The sequence below is a fragment of the Hirundo rustica genome, chromosome 1 (genome assembly GCF_015227805.2).
Source record: "Hirundo rustica isolate bHirRus1 chromosome 1, bHirRus1.pri.v3, whole genome shotgun sequence".
Classification (NCBI taxonomy): domain Eukaryota; kingdom Metazoa; phylum Chordata; class Aves; order Passeriformes; family Hirundinidae; genus Hirundo; species Hirundo rustica.
Window position 1 is genome coordinate 32,856,549 of NC_053450.1, and position 16,788 is coordinate 32,873,336.

The 16,788-nt window shown below is 39.8% G+C and overlaps 1 protein-coding gene across 1 annotated transcript in view; it reads right to left on the reverse strand.

Annotated features, from left to right (window-relative positions):
- Positions 1-16,788, reverse strand: part of KCNB2 (potassium voltage-gated channel subfamily B member 2) — a 186,131-nt gene that overhangs the window by 165,814 nt on the left and 3,529 nt on the right. Inside the window, exon 2 of the mRNA XM_040067913.1 lies at positions 2,661-3,345. Within this exon, the coding sequence (XP_039923847.1) occupies positions 2,661-3,239 (579 nt within the window). The 5' untranslated portion in view covers positions 3,240-3,345. The remainder of the gene's footprint in view (positions 1-2,660; positions 3,346-16,788) is intronic.

Here is a 16,788-nt window from a genome sequence, read left to right on the forward strand (position 1 = left end):
ATCCTTTCCACTCCTACAGAGGAAGGAAGATGGTTGTGCCTCTTGTCTCAGGACAAACTAGAAACTTACTTGAACAAACACGAAATTAAAAATCTAAAAGAGATGTTATCTAAACACTTCAGATAAAACCTTGCCACAGATCCTAACGCAGTCTGTTTCAAAGTGCGTCCAACTGATTCCACCAAATCTTGTTTTACGTTACCTAAGGTCAAATGTGTTGTGATGGTCTTTGCTCTCCTTGATGTCATTCAGCCAAGTTTCTATGGCTGTCTGAGGTGCCACAGGCATATCTGACTATAATTTTGGCTCATATATGTCTTTACAGACTGAAGGTGACTAGATAGAGAAACTGAGTGCAGGTATTATGGTGATTTCTAGCTACCGGAACCACAGAAACCACATCAAATGGCATTAACTTAGATAATGGGCAATTGAAATAATGAAAATCATTACAACATGTATACAAGTGCAGTGTGAAACTCCCTGTAGCAAGAAAGATCTATAACATTGAATCAAATTAGGGGATGAGGTGAAAAGGAAATAAAAAGGCAAAAAATTATTATTTAGACATCTTGGGAAATTAAAGAAACAGACACATTCATCTGCAAGATCTTCTTCGAATGACCAAAGGAGGATTTTTTAGAAGATCAGGGCCAGCCTAACTTCTTTTAAGCAAATTCATGATGGGGCACTGTTAAGTCATAAGAAGAGTTTGGTGAATGGCAAGCAGTCGTGCAAGTTTAACCATCCTATATTTCTGCATTTATTCAACATGCAAATGAATGAAAGCAAGTCACAGGCAAAGAATCTAAAAATCAGCATATTATTTTTGTTTAATTCATCTGCTTGTTCTTACTGTGTTGACTCCTACCTAGTCTTAGAAAAAAACTAATTAGGCATATGTCTCAAGCCTTAGAGGCAATTGCCTTCCTTTCTGTATATAAAAGAGAAAATATTACATAAGCAAATCTGCCTGCTGGATGTCTCTGAGGCAGTGTCCATGGCCAGGTGATCTCCCAGGTCGTGTGCAGTGTGTTTCAGCAGCGTGGCTCAGACAGGAAATCCTCCTGCCCGGATCCAGGAGGTGAGGTCTGTTACGGAACACACTGGTGATGTTTCAAGGCGTGTAGGACTGAGAAGCTGATCCCTGAGTCCTGCAGGCAGCGCAGCAGCTGTGTCACAGAAGTGCTGGCGAGGGCTGATGGATGTTAGCTTGCACCAGGGGATCACGGAGTGTAACAGGGCCTCCCTGAACCTTTTTTGGCAAAACTTATGCCCATCTGCTTCCCCTCTGCTCTTTCTCCTGGAGAGGAACATATGGCCCAGAATATGCATCTTGGAAGCAGAAAATTTATTCATGTAGTTTTCTAAAATATTCTGAATACTTTCATATTTTATCCTATAAGCTTTTATTCCAGTTACAAACCTTATATTTATTCTGCCACAATTTTTTTTTTTTTTTTTTTAAGTTCCTTGCTTAGAAAGTTAGGTAGCTCACAATGAAAAATTAAAACTAAAAAAAAAAAAAAAAGTGTATTGTACCTCAATAGTACGCGTTACTATTGCAAGAAAAACCTTCACCGAAATTCTAATTTTTTTTGTCCATTGCACCATGATATTTTGAAACTTACCTTGGTCCAAGACCATTGCATCCAGTAACAAACAACACAAGAAAATAAAGCCACAGTTAAGCTTAACATGAACATCTAAACATCAAACATTTTAATTTTGAGTCATTCAGACTGGAGATGAGCTTCCAAAATTTACCTCACATTAACCAGCACTCCACACCACAAACAGAACAACTAAGTTCCTCAAGATGCAAGAAAATCTTTCTTTTAAATACCAGTACCAACATCTGTGGGAGCAGTCCCATTTCCACAACCAGGGTAAACTTTTCCGTTGTATCAGTGAGACTTCAGCCAACTTGCCTGTTTGAAGACAGAACTGGAACCAGGATTCATCTGAATTTGGTCTCACTTCTGACTAAATATATATATAAACTTTACACATATATATTTGTGTGTATGTATAAATGTATAGAATAAATACTTGTTTATATACCTATACCTGCATACACATAAATATGCATACATATAAATATATATATGTATATATATGCATTAATATTTTAGTATTTTTATACAAAACACTCTAATTCTTGATTGCAAAAATGTAGTGTAAGAGAAAACACGCCATAGTAAAACCAGGCCAGACCAGCTGTTGACTCTTTGATAGCCTATCCAGCACAACCTACCAAACACTGACACACCAGATATGAAATGCCTGTAACAGGACAAGCAATATTGAAATGGATGTTTGTCATAACCAAATGCTTTTCTAACAAACAAGTAGATAACATACTCTATCTGTACTTTCCTTGAAGTGTTTCATATAGAGTCCGTTAAGAATCACACAGATGTTTCTCATCACATACAGCAAAAGCAAAGTACAGTAGTTGTCTAAAAACAACTGAACTCAACAGGGTTCCTTCTGGAGGTTTAGGACAGATTTGAGTGTTTTCACTTAATGATACGTAGACTTTAGATTCTTCTTTTCACTACATATTTCAGTGGATGTTGTTGATTCCGGCAAATCAGATGCATGGGTCATGAAACCATTTTCTATTATATTTGTATTAAGCCTATTGTTTATCCTACCTTTGCTGCAACAGATGAGTTGGGTTTCTCCAGCAAGTCCCAAAGCTTCTTCCTTTTTTCTGGGCAGCAGGTATTGTCAAACTCTTCCCCTTCTCTCTCTCGCAATGTCTCTGCCTCTCTCCTCAGTTCCTCATTCATTTGCTCTTTCTTTTGATGGTATCTTGCCTGGCAGCAAGACTCTAAATATATTTCGTCAATCCCCCAGTAATCAAGCTCCTGGCCAAAAGAGAGAGCACACATTTCTTCCATCATATGTAGTTTCCCTGTCCTGTAGAAATTCAAGATGGAAGTGAAAGCCCCTGGGTGTCGATCAAAAAAATACTCATTTTCATTCAGATTATAGTCATCACATACTTCTAGCAGAGATTCATGGGTATTGCAGTCTCTGAGCTTTCCTAATCGTGTCCTTGGAAGTCTGTCCAAAGTCCTCCACAGCACTTCATGGTTGAGTCCACCAACATTTATTTTAACTCTCCGTGAGCAGGCTTTGCTCCTAATGATCTCCACTGGTTCCGGAGGGAGAGAAAGGGTGGACCTTGAAGACTTTTTGGTGATCCCTGGTGGAGCTTTCTCAGCCATTCTGAAAAAGACGAAGATGTAACACCAGAGTCTGTAGGAAAATGAGCTTGGAGACTATGAATATTAGGGCAGAATCCTCTTCAGACAGACAGCTCCATTCCTGAAGCTAAAAAAGACAAAAAATTAGCATATTGCCATGCACAGTGCATCCCCCAAGCTCCCTCTCTCTCTCTTTCCATGCTTTCATATGCAGATGAAAATTTAATGATTGCAATTTGCCCACTTTAAAGTGATACTCTTCGTGGTAATATCCAGAAGCACTGAAACAAATGGAACAGCTAAGAGCACTATGTTTAAGCAAAGGGAAAACTCACAGGAATTTCTATATTTGTGAAAATCAACTGTGACAATTTGTACAAAGGGCTTGTGGGTTTTTTTTCTTTTTTTTTAAGAATCAGTTTCTGATGCAGCTGTGTTAGCTTAATCTGATTACTTACCTTTTAATGTGTGAGGTATGCAAATGGAAAGATTGTAGGGATATCTATAAGTAAAGACATAGGCTAGTCTACCTTTTATTGAAAAATTCAAATTTGGGAGATACTGAAACTAGTATTGAATAGAACAATCAGAGCATATCAAAATCTCCAAACCAAACTGCTTCCCTCCTTGTCCCAACTCAAATCTTAGTTTGCTGTATTATTTCATGGGTAAATATTATTCACCAAAGAGTTTGACTTCCGTCCTGAGAACCTGTATATTTTAGCATCAGGCAGCACTTATTTCTTTACAAATGCATTGAAAGAATCCTATGCCTTTTGTGGCCAACTGACCAGTAATACATGTTATATAGGCAAGGGCTGTACATACTGTTCTCTGGATCCTCTGAAAGGCTCTTCTCTGCCCCACTATTCACCTGTTAAATTGCTGCTGACATGACTGCAGGGCAGCAATCAGCGACCTCAGTTCCAATAATCCACAAGTGCACCCGCACTCAGTGTGCCCAGTGCTTCAGTGAACTCTGAAGTGCACCTGTTTGCCACTAAATGTAGAACACCAGTATCAGTCAGGAAGGAAACCCACCCACCAGTGCCACCGCGGCCAGCTGTCAGACACAGTGCCTAAATATTAACCTGCCAATAGTATCATGGCCCAAAGAATGCTTAGACAAGGCTTCTGTTCCAAACTTGGAAAGTCCTCCATAGTAATTTCCCAGAGCTGACATTTCCTCCTCCTGTTCTCAGTAAATCAACAGTTCAACAATCTGGAGTTTTTTTGGTTTGGTTTTGTTTGGTTGGTTGGTTTTGGGTGTGGTTTTTTTTTTTTTTTTTTTTTTTTTTTTTTTTTTTTTTTTTTTTTTTTTTTTTTTTTTTTTTTTAATAATTTGCTTGTTTTGTTTTGCTTGAAGTGAAATAAGTCCAGCAAATAAAAGAATTTGAAGTCTACAAGAATTTGATCCTCTTTGCAGAATAAAGCATGAAAGTTGTGCTGGCAGGGATTGTTACTTATAAATACATCAGGAGTAAACACCTGGGAGGGGTTTGAACTATTTGTACTGAAGTACCACTTGGCACAACAAATGGGTGCAAACTCATAATGAGAAAAGGCATAAATTTGAAAGAGAATTAAAGGGTCACATAGACCAGATCCTCACCAGAGGAGTGAGGATCTAGGAAAATCCTTTACTAGAAGTATCAGGGAAAAACAAAGAATAATTCCAGTGTGTCATCTGACATGCCCATGACAGTATTGACTATGTTACTGGTATAAAATCAAAATTGCTAAACTTCATTATATCTAAACTTTAAAAATTCCTCTGCCAATAGATAAAATAAGACTCAGTCAACTACAATTCAGGTAAACCAGACTATCATGTCCAAAAGCATCAGAAAAGAGGAAAATTACTTATCAGAGTAATACTTACATCTTAAGATTTTCTTTTATTTTTGTTTTGTTTTGTTTATAAGCTAAATGATGGAAACAGCCCAGAACACCACCATTTTAGTTACCAATTTCACTGTCAAGCTGAACATACTTCAAAACTCTAAGGGTCAAAATATTCTGCATCTTCCCATCCTACCTCCAGCACCATAGTGTGAAAATCCCTCCTCATCTCCCAGTGCAACCCAAAGCACTTCTGTGCCTAATTACATATGGATTTAAGCCTGCAATATTTACCCTCATTCACAAATAAGATAGCCCGATAATTTCACTTGCAAAGATGAATGTCCTATCAAAATCAAAGCCCTGGCATCAATAGGTTTAGATAATTTGTATCCCTTTCTTTTGTGTTTGTATCATGGTTTGTGTTTTTTTTCTCGACCTTAGGCTGATTTTTTCCTCTGGTTTTACACCCCTCCTCATTGCCTTATAAGTAAGGGGATGATGCTGAGACTTCAGAGAAGCAGGGTACTACAGCTTTTGCAAGATCTCCTCACTTAAGCACTTTCTAGTGGTCTGTGATGCATTTATCAGTCTTCTGACATACAGACAGCTACACAAAGAGTAAACAGTTACAAGAGGATATTTCTCTACAGAGGAAATATTGGCGAAGTTTATTTTAAAAAATACTTTCAGACTTCAATGCACAATGATATTTCTCCTTTAAAGATTGTCTTACATAAGAAAAAACAAGAATTTAAGAAATTCATAAAGAGGTTCTGTCATCCTTCATGAAATCAGTCAAGTCTTCAGGCATTTTCTAGAGAGATTCACTAGTTTATTTACTATTGTATCTCTGAGATTTATTTTTCTGTTTTAAAAATGAAATTGTGTACCCTAATATTAGCAATATTGAGCACAACACCATAGAAATCAAGCACCTCATTTGATTAATCTTAAGTTAACCATATCCTTATTTATTTTACTGATTGCAGAAACAAAAGATACACAAGACTAGGCATTGTTTTAACTTTTCTGCAGTGTAGTTATCACACATATTTTTTAAACAATGCAAAAACTCTAATGTCACCATGACTGGTGTAAAGCTGATAGAACATTTTCTGATTTTTCAGTATTCAGATTGGTTGCATCTTCCTACTTGAGGAAATGTGCTTTTTCTCAAAAGCTTTAAAAATCCTGGTGGCAACACAGCAGTCAGCAGTGAAACACTATTAAGTTTAGTGTTGAGAATGTGTTATGCATATATATATGTACCAAGGGATAAACCACCATTCACAACATGCAGCATTCTGATAAGAAAAAAAAGGGGCATTTTCCTAAGTGAAGAATCTTCAACTATGAGGGTGAGTTTTTGCCTTTTTTACAGAGCTCTTCTCATTGAAATATACATTGAAGAAGGAGAATGTATGACTTAAAAATAAATAATTTTAGTTTCCTTCCTAAGTGCTTTTCTTCCCACCTTCTTTGATTCTTCATACTCTCTTTAATTCTCTGATGATAATTTTTAAAACCTTTCTTCCTGTGCAGCTTTTCCCCAAACCTTGGCTAAAAAGCCCGGTTTTAACTGTGCCTTTAACAAAAACATAATCAATAGCCTCTCCTCTTCTTTCAGAATCATAGGGTCCCTTTACCATCTTCATAGTCCTCCTTTGGGCCCTCTCCAAGAGCTTTCTATTACTATATGGTGGCACCCAGAACTGCCCCCAGCACTTGAGGTGAGCCTGACCCAGCGCAGAGCAGAGCAGGACAATGCCTTCCCTTGCCTGGCTGGCGATGCTGTGCCTGGACACGCTTGGCCCTCCTGGCTGCCAGGGCACTGCTGACTCACGTTCACCTTTCTGCTGACCAGGACCCTCAGGACCCTTTCCATGGCACTGCTTTCCAGCCTCTCATTCCCCAGTCTGCACATCCATCCAGGGCTGTCCCACTCAGATGGAGAATCCAGGCACTAGTCCTTGTTGAACTTCATATCATTGGTGACTGCTCATCCCTCTGATTTATCAATGTCTCTCTGCAGGGCCTCTCTGCCTTCAAGGGAGCCAACAGTTCCCCCTGTTTTCATATCACCTGCCAACTTGTTTATTTCCCTTCCAGTCCTGCATCCAAGTCATTTATGAAGATGTTGAAGAGCATAAGGATGAGGATGGATCCCTGCAGAACCCCACTAGTGACAGGTCAGTCTGACATCATCACAATCACTGTAACCCTTTGTAAGCTTGACTCATGAGCCAGCTGCTCACCCATCCTATGAAGTGTTTATCCAGCTGTGGGCTGGACATCTTGTCCAGAAGTATCCTGTGAGAAATGGTACCAAAATCCTTATTGAAGTCCAAAAAAAGGTTACATCCACTGCTTTTCCCCAATCAATAGGTGGGTTACTTACCTTGTCAAAAAAGGAAATCACCTTTATTTTACTATATGACACTTCTAACTTGACAGTCCACATTATCAATTTAATAGAAAATCGCCAGATCTTTCATTATAACAAAATTATACAAGTGAGGTTACCTTTACAATTCATTAAATTACTTTCTGGATTTTAGCTACTGTTACTAACTCAGGAGATTTTTTTTTTTTTTTTTTTTTTTTTTTTTTCCTTAAGCAGACAGAATACTTTTCATCTTGGCTTATTGCCTTAACCTTTAGGCTGTGTGCAACTCCACCATGCACCTTGTCCACCATGGGATAGTAATAAATGTAGCTATCCCTTGGGAGGCAGGCAAAGCCAGCCTGGTGCTCACCAGCACTCCTAGCAACTGGAGAAAAACACAAATTCTACCTCCATATACAAGAGCAAGTCTAGATAAACCCTACATTCTTCCTGTGCAATAATAAAATTACTTTGTAACAAAGTATCTGTAACATTACATAAAACTCTTTAAATCAAAGCCAATCCTTTGCATGAAATAAAAATGAAAACTTCAAAGACTACAACTCAAAAGCTAGGGGAAGCCAGAAGGAAGGTTAAGTGCCCTCCCCCGCACCACAGACATGCAGCTTTTAATGGTGTGATTCTCCCATCAATCCCTTCTTCTTTACATGAGTGGGTAATTATTTACCATTTCTTTTCATCTTTCTCACTGAGTATTTGGCCTCTGAAGTTATTCAGCATTTCCTGCTGCGAGGCCTACATTACACGCAAAGTGCTGAATTTCCCTCAGGGAGCTCTCCCTGTCCTACTCAAGTGCTTCCAGGGTACCCCAGTCTCCCCTTCAGTAGGAGGCCATTATTACCTTTGCTTTATAATGTAGAAATGAAGGTAATAGATGCCCGAGGTATCCAACAATTTTGACTGCTTGGATTGAGATATCTGCTTTTTACGGAGCCCTTAGCATTTTCAGCACTTTTGATGGGCATGCCTACGTGACCAGATTAAACCCTCAGGCTGAGGAGCCCAGTTGTCTGTGCTGTCACGTTGCCGGAGCATCGCCTGCCCATGGCACTGTTAGGACTCTCCCGAGTCATTTGCAAGGATGGCTGGAGAGTCCACATGCTTCAAGGTCTGTTCCTGGTGAGTTCTCAGCCATCTGATTTGGAGTCCAGGTGAGGGTAACTGCACACAGGGAGGTTGCCGTGCCTGCTGGCCCAAGCAGCGCCAGCACCTTCCATGGACTCCATGCGCAAGATCTCTCTTCCAAAAGGATTCACATCCAAGCCACTCTTGCATGCCTTAGTCATAAACCTCTCTCCCAATCTTTGCCACACAAATTTCACCAATGAAGATGGAGAAGTTACAGTACATAAGCATACTTCACTGTTGGAGCATGTCCTGCATTTAAAGCTGTGAGGAAAAATGTATGCGGTACCTAAGAACGGGTAGTATCATAAGGACCCCGGCAAAAGGGAATAATTTTGCTTTCTTCAGACTTTTAAGAGACAAACTTCTACCATTTTTGTCAGATGCCTTTTTGTCAAAATTTGTCAAATTTTTTTCAAGAAAAGATTGCGTTAATTGATTTCCTTGCTTTGAAAACAAATGGAAGAGTTTTTCATAATTTGCTGAAAGTGTCTTCAACATTTTTAAACAAAATCTGCGTGCTGGGGTGACTTTTTGATGCTTGTATCCCCAGCTGTCTGTTCCGATTATGCTGTATATTGGGTTCTGCCCTTTTAAGACTGTTTCTGAGAGCAAAGCAGGGGAAAACAATCTGCTTCTAAATGTACTGATATTTAATTACTTTTTTTAAAGATCAAGAAAGCTTCGGAATAAAAGGGAGACGTAAAATTATTAAACATTAAACAAATTATTAAATGGGCGAGGCCATTTAAAGCATTTATTTTCAGGTTTGGAGAGTGTAAGATCAATGTGCTGGTTTTCTTCACATGCAAAAGGCTCACCGAAATCAAGAAAAATATGGGGAGACAATTGTTGCATTCATTAGTTTAGGTGTTAAGACTAACAGGCTTAAGAACTTCAGGCTGCATATAATGCAGATATGTAAAATTTTCTAGGAAAACTAGCTTTAGGCTTTGTAGGTGTAATGTCAGCAGAAATTCAGAGCGGACATTAGGAAAAAGTTCTTCACCCAGAGGACGGTTGGGCAGTGGAATGGACTCCCCAGGGAAGGGGTCATGACACCAAGCCTTTCAGAGTTCAAGGAGCATCTGATCAACGTTTTTAGTTATACGGTTTAGTTTTTAGCCATATGGTTTAGTTTTTAGTTTTAGGTAATCCTGTGAGGAGCAGGGAGTTGTACTCGAAGATCCTTATGATCCCTTCCAGCTGGAGAACTGGAGATACTCTGTGATTTTAAAGAAACCTTAGAAAGCCTGTGCCCACCTCAGCATCTGACTCATGAAGCCTACAACCTGGAATCCATTAAGTTAGCCAAGAAAAGATGAAGCAAGTTGGTTATGACAAAGCAATACATTTTTACTGAGCAAAACACATTTTTGCTAACTTATTTGGTTGTATGATTCTTCTTTTCCTTCAGTGTCTGCTTTGCTGTAATCTCTCGCTGCCACATCTTAGCTCTCAAATGTCTGCTCTTTGTTTCAATATATGAAGACCTGCAGTTCCCTAATGGTGTGCTGTGGGATCTTTTACTAGAATTTTCACTTAATTTCAGTTTTTAAAAAGATGACTGAGGTGATAGCTAAAACTCTGCATAAAAGCATCCTGCTCAAATGAGTTGCTCGTTATTTCCATTTCCCACCTTTAGAGGAGTCACATCTCATATAGTTAAGGATTGGCAAGCTGAACGCGGGAAGTGTCAGGAAACATGTCAGTATTCCTGAGCATCCTTTGTCTGTCTCAGATTCATATCTATATGCAGCAACACATGCATGTATGCACAGGAAAGAAGTATCCAAGCTTTGATTATCCAACCTGCTGGTGACAGCTCTTGGCGCTTCAGTGGGTGAAACCACTCAAAGCAACGTGGTCTGAGGGGGCAAAGATGGAGCCTTAGCCTGTCTCCCCGTGAAACAGCTTTTCTGTGGGCAATGACCGGCTCTTGCCAGACTGCAGCCATGGGCATAGCCATACTGGAGAGTTGAGTCTTTCCATGAACTGAGACCAAATCCCGTCTGTTGCCTTGACTGCTCTGTCAACAGCTATGGATGGGTTGGTCTATGAAACGTAAGATCTTGCTTTGAGAGTAGATCCTGCAAAATCAGCTCTTGGAGCTATGGCTAACTGGACTGAAATGATTATTATTTCTATGTTAGAACAGATCTCACAGGTTATTTATTTCTGGTATGTGAAAATTTAAACTTTGGCTGCACAAAGTCTTGGAGATCTGCAGGAAACACTCAAAAAAGATGAGGCCTTTTATAGACAAACTTTTCAGATTGACTAAATCAGTCTGTCTGCTAACTCGCTGTTCTCACCATCTTGAGCACAGAAGTGTCTTTTAGATGGATGAGCTGAACTTCACCAAGGAGCAGCAGACTCTGAGACTCTATATATTCCCTAGGAGCCTTGGATAAGAAAACCCAGACAGAAATAGGTAAGGTGACAGAAAAAGAGGGAAAGTATAACCGATAAAATGTTTTTAAAGTCTTGCAGTCACACATGCTTGGCAGTTTTGGCTTATCTGAGTTTTCTAACTACCCCAACAGCACTTGTAATCACTTACTGAAGCTGTTACACAAGGTAAAGCCATGTGGGTGGGCTCCAGACATCCTACAGGTGACCAGACTGCTTCACAAAAAGCTGAATGCTCTTGAGAGCATTCAGAGTAATTTTACCTCAAGTCTCATGAAATTTAGGACTCAAGCAGTCTTTTTGAGTAGTACCTCTTCACAAGTCTGGATCTGAGCACTGGGATTGTAGCACCCCCTCAGCCTGCACTGAGGTCTCAAGAGAGCACAGAATATGGCTTTGTAACTGTCCTAGGGTGACTTTATGATGCTTGTATCCCCAGTTGTCTGTTCTGTTTGTGCTGTATATTGAGTTCTGTGCCTTTAAGACTGGTTCTAAGAGCAAGGTGAAGCGTGGAGTTTGTTTTGAGAAAACTGCCTGACTCCTCCACATTCTTCTTCAGACTAGGTGTTTGGCTGAGGCTTGGAGAGACTGGAGGACAGAGATTTTTTTTGCTTTTAGTTAGTTTCAGCTAGCTAGGGCAGAGAAGTTCCCTGGACTGTTTTTTTCCCCTTTTTTCTTAGGACTGTTTAAACCTGCTCTGGACTGAAAAAACCCAGGGGAGCACTGGGGGCTGCACCTGCGGCCCACCGGGGCCTGGACCTCGGCATTTTCCAGCAGCGCCGGAGGGACTGGGACTGAGGAGAGACTGAGAGAGAGAGAGCCGAGCTACACCCACGGCAAGGACTTTCTCAATTTGCCATCTCACTTCAGAACGAGAGGTTTTATTTTTTCATATTATTCATTCTTTATACTTGTATGCACTTTGTTTGTTAAGTAAAATAGGTTTTTCCACTTTTCTCCAAAGAAGTTTTTTGCCGGACTGGTTGGAGGGAGGGGCCATTTGGGTTTGCTCCCCAGAGGGATCCTTTTCAGGGGGTTTTCTCCCAAATTTGTCCCTAAACCAGGACAGTAACCCACCCAGTACTGGATCAAGATCCCCACCCAACTTTATTTCAGATCAGCTCCGATTCTCTCTTTCCTTACTAGCAGCTCTGCTGTTGGTGCTTTTGACAAGTGTGCCTACATGGTCCTTACAAATAATCCTGATGCATTCCTGCTCAGCTTACAAAACCTTTCCATTTCCATTGCAGGTTGAAACATGTCTCATTTAGGATGTAGTTGTTGGTCATGTCTGCACTTTACTGTTCATTTACAATTGGTTGCTAAGGGCTGTTACTGCTTTTGCCAAAGATACTGTCTTTCACTGCTTATTTAGTCTTCCCTGGAAATTTCTGAGGAGATGAGCTGTCACAGAGAAGTACAAGGTCGAATGGAAGATCATTTTCTTTAATGTCAAACAACCAGATACTACAGAAATGTGATTATGTAAGGTCCTCATGTCAGGTCTAAATCAGACTACATATTTATATCCCAACTAGCACTCCGGATCCACATGTTTGATTGGTGCTTCCATACAATTCTTTGAGAGTCTACAGATGTTACACATGCAGGATACACTATTAATAGCAAATGCATTCATATTAATAAATTAGAGCTTTGAATTGCAATTTATTTGTCCACTACTTGATTTTCTCTTCTAATTGCATTGCAGTGCATTAAGATGACGAAAGAGATTGTCAACACATCATTTGTTCTTTGAGGAGGCACTAATGTAACCAGTTGTCCTAAAGCAATTCGTTTTAGGGTTATTCTAAATATGTTAGCTTCTCTAATCCTTCAATCTTCCACTGCTCCCTACCAATAACAGTGCTGCCAAGTAGCTGAAAGCAGTGAAGAACTTCACAGATGTCTTTTTGTTCTCTCGAAGAAAAGCTTGCACAGTATAGTACTGAATGATGATTCTAGGTTTCTAGGCAGGGAAATATTAGACAATATATAATATTATCCTATATGCATAGAGAATGATGTCTGAAGCAATGAGGCACGTTACGAAAGAGTCAGATTTTATCCCTCTTTGAGTGAAATTCCACCCCAAATTTTGGATGTTGCATTTTGGTCAGAATCCCGGTCTAATGCTGAGTTTCTAATAAAGAAAAAATATGCAATGCCACTATCCCAAATCTGCAATTAAGGAAAGCACCATAGTATCCCTAAGTGACTTCTTCAGGAATTAATACATTTATGTTCAATTGCTGCTTCTGTCAAAAATTTCCTTTTCAACCATTTCTGACTGGGCTGTTTCCTGTTTCAGTCCAGGTAAATGGTAAGCCTAGACCTACCTGAAACACAGATAGGAAGAGACTTGGCCAAAGAATACAGTTTGAAAGGGGCAGATTTACTCAAGAGACATTTGTCTCAATCCATTAGGAGCCTATCTCAAACTCCTCTTGCTGGTGCTTTACAGAAGCCCCAAAGGTGGAACGGAGGAATGAATCAAGTCCTTGGTTTTTGGGTGACTCAATTTTTGACAAGTGCCTTTGTACATAGGTGGTAATGTCCCCAAGGTCACAGCATCAGCAAGTCTTTACAGAAGGCTTTTATCATTAAAAATTAAGACAAACTTCCATCTAATCTTGATCTGAAGAATCCAACCCTTCAACATTTTGATGTCTTCAACTAGAGGATGCCTTGGAAAAACATCCCAAATTACTACTACAAACTGCTGTGTGGGGCCTAGGACAACCCAACATCTTTAACCTCTCTGAGAAAAGCAGTCATGCAGAAAACAGAAAACTTTGCTTCCTGACCTTATCTAACACCTTATCAGCTTTGGTTCCACATCACAAAGATGCAGTTTGTCTGGGGTTCAGTAAGGGAAAGCTGTTCTTAGGAAGTCCAGTTTAACACTGTAGAGAAGAAACTACACTGACTTTTAGTCCTACCTGATACCAAGAGTATTGATATTTTTTGACCCTCAAATTGACCTGGCAGTAGAAGAAAGAGAGGACTCACTATCATGCACAACCCTATGCTACTGTTACTATAATTCTGAAATCAAGACAGGCTAAAAGGAACACTTTTATAAAACTGCCACTATAAATTAATTTATTTACTTCTATCAAGCCAAAATGTATTTTTAAAAGCCACAGCATCCTCTTAAAAATGTGCTTCATCAGAGCCATTAGTTCAGGGTTTCTAATATTAAACACACAAGTCCCAAGTTCAAAGAAGGGTGTGGGAACCTCTAAGGCAGGATCAACACGATATTCCTCAGTCAGGAGAAAGATGCTCTTAACTCCCATCCAGGCCCAATGCATAAGCAGGATCAAAAGGGACACAACCCACCCACATGATATTCTAAGCCTGGAAACCTCCTCTTACAAGAGGTATGTAGAACAGTCCTTCAAAAGAACTGAACAAGGTCCACTCTTTTCACATACACCTTGAGGTGGTGGCCTTGTTTCCACCTTAATGTCATTGCTTGGTCGTTAAACATTCACTGAAGGACCACATTCATCCCTGGTGATTCAAACCAGTGGTTTATATCTTCCAGGCTCCTGCTGCTATCAGTAATCCCCAGGACAGCAGCAGTGATGGAGACCATCCCCATTCCTACTGAGCAAGAACAAGGCAGCCTGTGCTTGAAAGACAGCAGACATGAATAAGTCTATAACTGAAGGGTGTGACCAGTCCTTTAGTGGGTGGTAATCTTGGATTACAAGAAGTGTAAATGTTTATTTGCATCACGTTAATCTATGAAAGACATGAAAGCTCATTTTTTCCCCATCAGTACCCTAACCACAAGGTTACTGAGCAAAAGCGAGATGTTTTTGCTTCTCCTAAGGTTATCTATAAACATGTTGAAGCAGTTAAACATTCTCCTTCCTTCAGTTCAAAAGGAGCAGAAGACACACACTCTGGTAGAGCAGGCACTGCTAACACTACTTTAGTGACATGCCTAAATAGGGACTAAAGTGACTACCAGTATCCAGGCTAGTCCTGAGAATAAATTCAAGTATAAAGCTTACCCAGTTAAGAGGTTTGCTCTATGTCAGGAATAATAAGAATGAAGAAAGCATGAGATGGAAAAATTCCAGAAGGTGAGACCTTCTAGATGGCAATCCTGTCAAGGTAGAGAGACTCTGGGCTGCTAATCTCACCAACCACTGGAAAACCACGTACGACACTGTCATTCGTAGTTGTGTGATTTCAAGGCCAATTAAACCTATTCACTGTTTTGACTCTGCTTAAATACATTAATGGGATTCTTCTAGCTTCTGCAGCTTGCCAGCACTTTCTGCTCAAACCGTCTCAGAATGTCTCTGGTATATGCAAATTTACACTGAATGTATGGCTATAAATTATAGCAGGATTATTCTGCCATTTGAAAGTACATCTGTCTGAGATGAGGTCAACAACCTTGTAGGTAAACCAAATCCTCATACCTTAAGAGGTAAAATGACACAACTGAAAACTCTGTAAAAAGAAGCATTATGGCTTTGAGTTCTTGCATTTGATTGTAATTTTCATCTCTCTATATACTGAAAATATGGCTAATTTTCTAAAAGTTAACTACTGATGGGGTACTGTGAAATATTGTTTTATGAACTGCCTTAGTAATGCTCTGAGGCAAATTTATTCTGTATTTGGACTGTAGTGCCATAACTGATTTCTATTTCTTAACTTGTTAGGCAATCAGGGGGAGAAGCTCATCTCCAGTGCCATCAAAGAAGATTATGTTTGAGAGCTTTGTTCAGGTAATTATCAGCACAGCTTTGCATTCATTTCCTCGTAATGCGGTTTTACCTAAAGGGCTGACACTTCCTAACAAGCTAGTATGTGAATATGATGGCAGCATCAAGAACACCCTGCAACAGCAAGTCTGATTTCCCGGTAAGAAGCACTTACCTAGGGGTAACAAAAACCTAGGGGCTTACGCATCACGTGCCGGTGCTGTGGTAAGAGCTGTTCAGCCCTTCTGCCTTGGCTCAGACTGTAAATGCCCTCACACAATTTTGCAGTGCTCTGTGCTTCCCTGTCATGGCACTATGAGAGGTAAATTGGTCAATTGCCATTGTTCCTTGTAAAGAGTTCAACTGCTGTTTATCGCAGCCTCCTCTTAAATGCTCAGAGCTGCATTATGCCAGCATTACATATATTATTTATTAGCTAATAGATTGTTGTTCTGACTCTTGCTGGTGCCAGCAGTGATGCCACTGACTACTCTTTATAGTTATCCAGAGAAGGAATAGGGATGTACAGAAGCCAGACACCTAAGTCACAGCTGATCTATCATTATGGCTAAATATAGATTTCCTGCATTAGAAACAAATAAATTAAAACCCCCCACAGATTTTAGTGGCCTGAGACTTTTCTTTACTGTTTCCCTATTGTTCATACCATAATCCATGGAGAAATGTGTTGAAAATTATATCCTTTGTTTTCTGATTATGCAGTTAACATAATCATTCTTTCATGCTGGTAAAAAAAAGTAGTTTAAGACCCTCATCCTTTAAGAAATGCATCCATTAAGAAACTCCTTCCCTCCACATGTGGAAGGAGGAATGTATTGCACAGCAAACAAGTGAAAACTTTGGAAGATGGCAATGTGCGACTTGTGCTGAAATTTCTGCACATGCTTTAGCAAGCATTGGGACAGACAAAAAGCAAAACAGCCTTTGCTGTCCTTCCAGATTTTATCAAGAATACAGGCAGGTTTAAGCTTAATATATTTTAAACATCTTGATTGGTGCATACCCTCTCTGAGGCTTTTATGGTATT